Below are 8,458 nucleotides of genomic sequence, written 5' to 3'. Positions count from 1 at the left end.
GGCCGGAGTTGTCGTCACGGGGAAGGCAGAGCACATGGGGTGGGAAACTACCCCAGCGCATGTGCAGATGGTTTGTTTACACAGGTGCCAGTGCCATCAGCGCCATCTTGTAATGGCCAATGTGAGGGTGGCTCCTTACACTGGGTTCTATAAGGAAGTGTTCCAAGCAAACCATGGAGAGCAGGCCAGTGAGCAGTGCCCTTTTGTGGGCTCCGCCCTGCTTGATTCGATACCCTGACTTCCTCCAAGAATGGACTTTAATTCGGAAGCATAACCCAAGTAAATCCATTCCTCCTCCACTTGCTATGGTCATGGTAGTTTACACAGCAATGCCAACCCTAAGACATCTGGTGAGGGCACCCCACTTTGCAGACAAGGGAAGTGAGGCTCTGCCAGGCTGAGGGCGCAGCCTGACGGGCAGGTAGCAAATTGGGCCGTGGGGCTGGGCTTCTCCCTCACAATCAGCACTCTACACAACAGAGGACTGTATCTGCAGGACTTGAATTGCTGGTCAGAAGAATGGGTTGAAGTCATATCTCTCGACCTGGTGTGACACCCTGAACTGCCCAGAGGACTGTTAACAGATAACGATATGACTTCCAGAAGCTCAGATCTGCCTAAGAGGACTGTATTGCATGCACAAAGCTTTCTGACTAAGAGTAAAGATGTCTCATTCCTCCTTCCAGTAAGTGCAAAGAGGTCTGATGTGACTGCTAACACTGTCACCAGGACAGGCACTACAGTCCCCTCTGGGCAAGCCTGTGAAGAGGTTCCTATATTGCATAACTGGGGTGGGGAGATACACACGAAATGAGTGACACCATCTCCCAGGCTGTATTTAATAAAAAGGAGGAAGTAAGCCAAGCCCCAGCATCCTTCGGTCGTCACGCTTGCTTCCTGACTGAGGATGCCGTGTGAGCTGCCTCCTCCTGCTGCTGCCATGTCTCCCTCTCTGCGATGAGAGTACCCTTGAACTGTGAGTCAAAAATAAACAGTTCCTTCTTTGGTTCACCCTGTTCCCATCCCTGATCATGGTAGACCTGACCTTCCTTTCAGAGCATCTCTACCCATGAGCTCTACAAAGAAGGTATATCTGTACTGCAAGTGACGCCATAATGCTCTAAACATTGGGTCTGTTTTGTTTTAGTCCCCAAATGGTTGGTCAGTTTGTCTTATCAGAGTCCTTTGAAGGTCCCTTTACTTCATCAGCACATGTGAGAGAGAGAGAGAGCCCCAGTATCTCCGTTTTCGATGTAACTAGAACAACCTGACTGCAGTTTCAACAATGTTTAGCTGTAAAGGGGCATCCTGGCTGTCAGGAGGTACCGCTGCCAAGATACAGCTCTTCCCTCAGTCTCCTCCTAATTCCTTGCCTACTTGGCATCATGGTGGGGAACTGTGGCGGTTTAAATGAAGACAGTCCCCACAGGGTCATAGGGAGTGGCACAATTAGGAGGTGTGCCCTTGCTGGAGGACATGTATTACTAGGGTGTGGGCTTTTTTGAGTGCTCAGGCTAGGCCGTGTCACTCTCTTCCTGCTGTCTGCCGATCCCGATGTAGACATGGACCATGACTGCCTGCACCATGCAAGCCAGCCCCAATTTAATGTTTTCCACTGTAAGAATTGCTATGGTCTCTTCACAGCTATAGAAACTAACAAGACAACCATGTTCATCACAGCAATAGACAAAAGTAGGACAAACTTGGTACCAGGAGTGGGGTATTGTTGACAGACCCGAGCATGATGTTTTGAGGATTGTACAAGTGTTTGGAACTTAGAACTGCAAATGCCATTGACTGCTCAAAGCCTAATGGGCTATTATGTGGGAGCTGAAGGTAGTGTTCAGAGAAATGCAGATAATAGAGGCCTGGCTTGTGAAGTTTTAGGAGGACAGTAAGACTATCAGGACCATTCATGTGATATATTTAAAATCAGAATCTTTCTAGTCAGCTGGGGCTGAAGAATCAGTTGTGATTAATAGAGACCAGCACCACTGAGGTAAATCTTCTGGGAAGGCACTCTTCAGGATCAACACACCCCTCTGTGTCCAGAGGGGACCAAGGCTGCATCTCAAGCTGCCAAATAAACTTAATTAAAAAAAAAATCTCACGTGGTTCTGATCAGTCACATAAAAGCTACAGGATTAAAGCTATCATGGAAAGGACTCAGGAGAGGCCACTGAAGGTGCAGTTTCAGTTGTAGTGGAGACCCCAGGACTGTGGGATAACCAGCAGTGTGCGCTGTGGATGGCGGAGCCGGGAAGTGGGGGAAGAAGCCCAAACCCTCTGGAGCTCAGGAGCTTAGAGTGAGCCCTAAATGTCAGACACTGAGATTTTTACACTGCTGGATGTTGGGTTTGCTTTGATTGTAACTGTGCTGTGGTTCTACCCTCAAAGAGAAGACAGAACTTAAAAAAAAATTTTTTTTTTATTTTACAGGACCCACAGTTGTGACTTTGAACTTTTAATGTATCTGAATTCTTTAAAGATTATGGGACTTTCAAACGTTGGTTGACAGAGCAGAGAGCTGAAGGCCATATGCAGATCACAGTGGGGCTTTGTTAAACCACATACACAACTGAAGGTTATATAGACGTCAGTGCTACCTGTTCTGAGCAGGAAACAAGCCACCTCTTTAATAACACATGGAAAGTAGGATTCTGTGGGACCTGGGGAGACGGTTCAGTGGGTAAAGTGCTTGCCATGCAAGCATGAGGACCTGAGTTCAAATCCCAGCACCCATGTATGTAGAGCCAGGCACAGGGATGCAGTATTATGATCCCGGTGCTGAGGAGGTGGTGGCGGGATCCCTGGAGCTCACTGGCAAGCCTCATCAGGGAGTACCAAGTCCTAGTGAGAGACCTTTTCTCAAAAACCAAGGTGGACAGCACCTGAGGAACAACACTGGAGGCTGGCCTCCGGTCTGCATGCACAGCACACAAAGGGTGGAGATTTTGTTTTGATTTGATTTCTTGGGTTTTCTTGAGACAGGGTTGCTATCTAGTCCAGGCTGGCCAGGAACTCTGCATTCTCCTCCCTTGGTCTTTTAAACACTGTGATCATAGGTGTGTTATCATACCCGGCTTAAAACGTAGGACATGTGATCCACCCCCTGCAGGGTCTCTTGAGCTGCTGACCTCGACTAGGGTCCTCCTGCTGTCACAGGATGGAAACAGGGACAGGACGTGGACACACCTTAGTAGCAGTCAGCTTCGTTCTCCTCCAACACACCCACCGTGGCCAGCATGTCCTGCAGCAGGGACTGTGGACTCTTCTCCACATGGTCGCTGCTCTTGGCCAGCCTGCCCTGCAGGCCCTCCAGGTCTAAGGCCCTGAGGATGGCTAGCATGGCCTCAGGATCCAGGTCCCCTAGGGGCTGGGCCTGCTCTCCTTCCCGCCACCTCTGCAGGGCAGCCTCCACTGAGGCTGAGTTGGGGCTGTCCCCTGCCTCCCGAGGGCTACTGCAGAGAACTGTCTTGTCCCTCAAGAAGAGGAGCAGGTCACAGGCCTTTTGGGCCACCGGTCGGTCACAGTCAAGCAAGGCACAAAAGGCAAACTCAAAGAGGGGCAGACGGCAGAGAGTCTGCAAGAATTCCAGGTGTGGGCGGGGAGAGGAGGCCCTGGGCAGGCCCACTGTATAGGGACAGTGGAGGCTGGGCTGGCCCAGTGCCTGGGTGAGGAACACCCGTGCCAGCTCCAAACCCTGCACTCGGACCTCCCAGTCCAGATCCCGGCTCACTGCCTGGAGAACAGTGGCCACGAACCACTCCGTGTCTCGAACCACGTCAGTGTGGCCATCCCTCAGCCAGTCCGTGAAGACCCGTAACACAGCCCTTCGAGGGAAGCCCTCTGAGTCAGCGGACAGGATATGCATAAGGTCCATGAGTAGTCCCTGCAGGTTGGAGAATTCCAAAAAAGTCGGTCTGACCCTGATAACTTGTCAAGGATCCAACGCAGCTATGAGACCGCCCTCTGAGTGACCATGATGGAGCATCTAGGGAGGCTAAGGCACAGAATGGCTGGGGTCTCACACTGAATAAAAAGGAGAACGTGAGCCAGGTGCCAGCATCCATCACTCTCTGCTTCCTGACTACAGCTGCCTCAAGCTCCTACCACCACGGCTCACCCAACCAGGAGGACTGCACCCTCAAACTATGAGCCCCAACGCACTCACTTCCTTAAACTGCTTTCTTCGGGTATTCTGATCAGCAGCAAGAAATCCAACTAATACAGTGACGAGCCAAGGATGGAACCCAGGAGACCTAAGGCCTCAGCCACAGCATGGGCCATGTGCTGCTCTGGTCCCTCAACATGATGTGTTCTGTGTTCCTTCAGCCCTGCCCTTGCTTATCAGAGTGGGGTGTCAGAAAGAGCACAGGCACTGTGCCTGACTGCTCACCACTCCTTGGTGGTCCCCCTCTCAGAAGCAGTTGCTACAGATTTGGCTGCTCACCAACTCCCTGGGTCTACCTGCTGGGCCTGCGGGCTCTCGGGGCTGGCGGGAGCGGCCTGCAGACCCTGGCTGGAGAGCTGTCCAGCGGCACCCACGGCACTTGCTCGGACGTAACTCTCTGGGTCTTGGAGAAGCTGGAGGGCAAGTGTGGGTACTTCTGAGGAACGCAGTGCCTCTCTGAAGTCAGCCTGCCCTGGGGGGGGGGTGTCAGATGCCACAAAGATGTAATCAAAGGCCACTCAGGTAGTGAGAGCCCCAAAGCCAGCAGGACACATAGACACAACATACACACTCCTGTCCCCAGGGTGCTCACCTCCCCAGTGTCGGATCAGATGCGTCAGGAACTCCAAGGTGGAGTCCCTCACCTCCCAACATGGGCTGCACAGGCGCTTCTGTAGTATGGGGAATAGCTCTGTACCAGGAAGGGGAGGTCAGTGGCCTCTAGAGTCACACTCTGCCTTCCCTGAGGGACACCCTGCCCAGCTCCCAGCTGCCCCCTGCCCCACAGCTCCAACTTGATACAGCTCTGCAAGGAGCTAGGGTTACCTCCGAGAAACAGCAGGGCATCGGAGCTGAGATCAGAGCTGCTGGGGGTCTTGTGTGGGTTCTGGAGCCATCTGAGTGTGGCCTGGAAGGCCTTCTTTAGGACCTAGAACGGGACAGGCTAGAGGGTAGGAGTAGCATGCTACCATGTCCCCGTCCCTGCACCATGCCACTCGTGGGCACAGAAACACAAGTTGAGTGCAGTCTAGCCTCTCAGACACTGAGACTGAAGAGGATGGGATGCCCCTCTCAGAAGCCCTGCCTGGGGTGATGGGACCTCTTCCTGTGGATATGACATCAACCCCCACCCCCACCCCAAGCCTCTCCTTCTTTGGTCCATTCTGCCTGCAGCACCTGGCATTAAGTCTACACCCAGGAGCAGGGGAGTGCATGAGAACCTATCTTCCCCTAATCCCCTTCCCTCCCTCCTAAGAATTCTGTGAATGGTAGGGCATGTGGCAGACAGCAGGAATGCCAACTAGAGGCCAGCTCGGGCAACAGAGTAACATCCTGTCTCAAAAATATAAAAACAAAAGCCATTGAGAGGAAAGAATTCCCTAGGACACTGGGCTATATGTCTGTCATGCCCCTCCTCCAGCTCCATCCCTGGCTCCTCGATAGCTTCAGAAGTCTGCTGTGGGTCGGACCAATGCTGCTTATACTCAATGCTAATTTGGGTCCCCAAAACTGCCCCAAAGGCAGTGTAAGACACCAGAAAACCCTGCCCCCAGTTAATTCTGATTGGTAAAGAAAGATGCCAGCAGCCAATGGCTGGGAAGAAGAGACATAGGTGGGGTTTAGGGTTCCTGGGCTTGGGACTACAAGGAAGAGGAAGAAAAAGGAGAAAGGTGCGGTATTGGGATAGCTGAGCCTTTAAAACGTGGCACATGGGCTCGCCGACTGGAGTCAAAAGCAGCCCAAACAGAACACAGACATTGGCAAGTAGTAACTTGGAGTTATCAGTAGGAAAGTGGATTCTAACAGCGTGGCAGGTAGGCAGCTGCCCAGCTATTGTGCTGCCTAGGGCATATTTAACAATACATTAAGACTGTGTGTCTTTCATCTGGGAAAATAAATAGCCGAGGGTGGGAAGAAACTTCCCCTTCCCCTGCACTGGGATTTTTAAAAAAAATATGTATATTAGAGAAGCCTTTAGCTGTAAGCCTCACCCAGATGGATCCAATCCTGGGTCCCATGCAGCCATTGCTACCAGTGTTGACTCTTGGGTCAAGGGTCTCTGTCCCCTCTTGGTTTCACTATGTGACCTTGGCTGTACTAGAAATCCTTTTGTAGACCAAGCTGGCCAAACTCTAGAGATGTGCCTGCCTCTGCCTCCCACATACTGAAACTAAAGGCGTGTACGACCATACCCAGCTTGTCAGGGTCTCTTTGTAGCCCAGACTGGTCTTGAACTCATGAACCTCCAGTCTGTACCACATCTGTGGGGGGGAAATCACAGGTGTGAACCACTACACCCGAAAAGGTCACCCTGGGCAGTGGCTTGGTAGCCTCTAGTGGAAGCATTCTTAAGTGAGAAGGTCACCAGCTGTATGGCCTTCCCAGAACCCATTTACAGTACCATGGGGCTGGATTCCGGGCTCTCCAGGGTCTTCAGGAGAACAGCAAATACCTCCAGAACCAACTCCAGGGGGCCTGAAACAGATATGAGTAGAAACATCAAACCAACATCTATCTACCCAGAGCCCACTGCCAGGCCGAGAGCATGGTTCCAAACTCTATGGAAGCAGGTGTCAGAAGCTACCCGAGGGCTACCTGAGAGCCCAATGGACACCCCCAGAAGAAAGAAGAGAAAGTGGAACTTAGGACCAAGAGAAAACAGCACTCACTTGTCCCCTGAGACAGGGTCCCCAAGAAGTCAAGGGCTGCTCGCTGGACACGAACACAGCCACCCAGAGTCCCACAGAGACGGCCTCCCGCACTGGAGCTGGGGTCCGCTGAGCCATCACAGAGATGCAATATAGTCACAGCAGCTTGCAGCAGATGCACCTGTGGCCAGGGTGAGGGGCACTGGGGCTGCAGTGGGGAGCAAAGTCAGCAGAGGCCCGGGGTCATGTGGCTCAATGACACAAGGCATAGCTATACTCACCAGCATCTGCAGCTCCTCCAGGTGAGCCAGAGTCTGGCAAAGGAGTCCCACACAGGCTGACTTTGAAGACAAGAGTGTATCCACAGTCAGCAAGCTACCCACAGTCCCGTCCAGCAAGCCTAAGGCAAAGACAACAGCATCCCTTTAGTGACCACCATCCAAGCAAGGGCTCTCAAGCTCAGGGCCGGGCCTGGTCAGGGATGCTGTCTGCCTGTATCATTAGTTGGGGGAGGTCTGCATGGGACCAGGGTAGCTCACTCTTCTTTGCCTAAGAATGGAGGGTTCCACCCTCCCTGCATACCTGGAGGTCCAGGGGCCTGAGTGGTAGCTTTCAGGATACAGGCCAGTGGCTGTAGGAGGACTCCAAAGGCCTGGGTCCTCAGTTCCTGGGGACTGGGGACACAGTACAGGATGAGGGTTATACTCTGGCCACAATCTGAACATCCTAGAGAGTCTATGGTGGCTCAGTGCAAGCGAGGGTGGAGGCTCCTCTGAAACAGCTCCTCTGTAAGCTGCTAGTTAGGAACCAGGTAGGAGGAGAGACCTGACCAAGGCTTGGCCCTGCTATCCTCGGGGCCCCAGAAAGGCTAGCTACACTCCCTGATCAGATTGACTGGGAATTTCCTGGCTCCTAGGGCAGTGCCCAAGTGTGCTCATGTTGTGTTCAATGACCTGAGGTGTCCCTTTTCATGTTACGCGATGGCCCACTCTGATGAACTGAGCATGCTTCCTCCCTGCATCCCACATTCGGCAGCCCACACCTCTGCACACCCCATGGGGTACAGATGAGAGAGCTCCAGGAGCCTGGCTCAGCCTTATCGGAGGTAAGAGGACAGCTACAGACAGCACAGAAGTTAGCTTTAGCTCTGGGGTACCACAAACTTCTATTTGATATAGCTCTGTCTCTTGCTCAGTGTGGTATGGCCCATGCTGCTTAGGAGGTGGAGGTGGAATTATAAAGTTCAAGGCCAGCTTGACCTGAAGAGTGGGTTCAGGTCAGCCTGGGCAATTCAGTGAAGACTGTCTCAAAATAAGAAGAAAAAGAGAACTGTGGGTATGGCTCTATGACAGAACACCTGCCTAGAATCCCCCAGTGAGGAAATGGAGGATGTGGCTCAGTGGTAGAGCATTTGATTAGCATGTATAAAAAACGCTAACTTCCATACCAAGTACTGAGGAAGAGAAAGAGAGACAAAGGGGAAGAAAATGGAGGGAGAAAGGGACAGAAAGAGGCAGCCAGTGCTTTAATACCTGTCCATTCCACCTGGCTGCCCATCCCACCTGGCTGCCCATCCCACCTGGCTGCCCATCCCACCTGGCTGCCCATCCCACCTGGCTGCCCATCCCACCTGGCT

General features: G+C 52.5%; 1 protein-coding gene across 2 annotated transcripts in view; it reads right to left on the bottom strand.

The window, feature by feature from the left end:
- Positions 1–2,409: 2,409 nt before the first annotated feature.
- The window catches only part of Brat1 (BRCA1 associated ATM activator 1), a 14,585-nt gene continuing 8,536 nt past the window's right edge, over positions 2,410–8,458 (bottom strand). For both annotated transcript variants that reach the window (XM_021162436.2, XM_021162435.2), the window contains exons 7-14: positions 7,405–7,496; positions 7,104–7,222; positions 6,844–7,030; positions 6,576–6,649; positions 5,000–5,102; positions 4,767–4,865; positions 4,471–4,646; positions 2,410–3,892 (exon numbers count right to left, since the gene is read on the bottom strand). In XM_021162436.2, coding sequence (XP_021018095.1) covers positions 3,197–3,892; positions 4,471–4,646; positions 4,767–4,865; positions 5,000–5,102; positions 6,576–6,649; positions 6,844–7,030; positions 7,104–7,222; positions 7,405–7,496 — 1,546 coding nt within the window. In that variant the 3' untranslated portion in view covers positions 2,410–3,196. The remainder of the gene's footprint in view (positions 3,893–4,470; positions 4,647–4,766; positions 4,866–4,999; positions 5,103–6,575; positions 6,650–6,843; positions 7,031–7,103; positions 7,223–7,404; positions 7,497–8,458) is intronic.

This window comes from Mus caroli, chromosome 5 (assembly GCF_900094665.2).
Source record: "Mus caroli chromosome 5, CAROLI_EIJ_v1.1, whole genome shotgun sequence".
In the NCBI taxonomy this organism is placed as follows: domain Eukaryota; kingdom Metazoa; phylum Chordata; class Mammalia; order Rodentia; family Muridae; genus Mus; species Mus caroli.
This window is presented reverse-complemented; position numbering and strand designations above follow the sequence as displayed.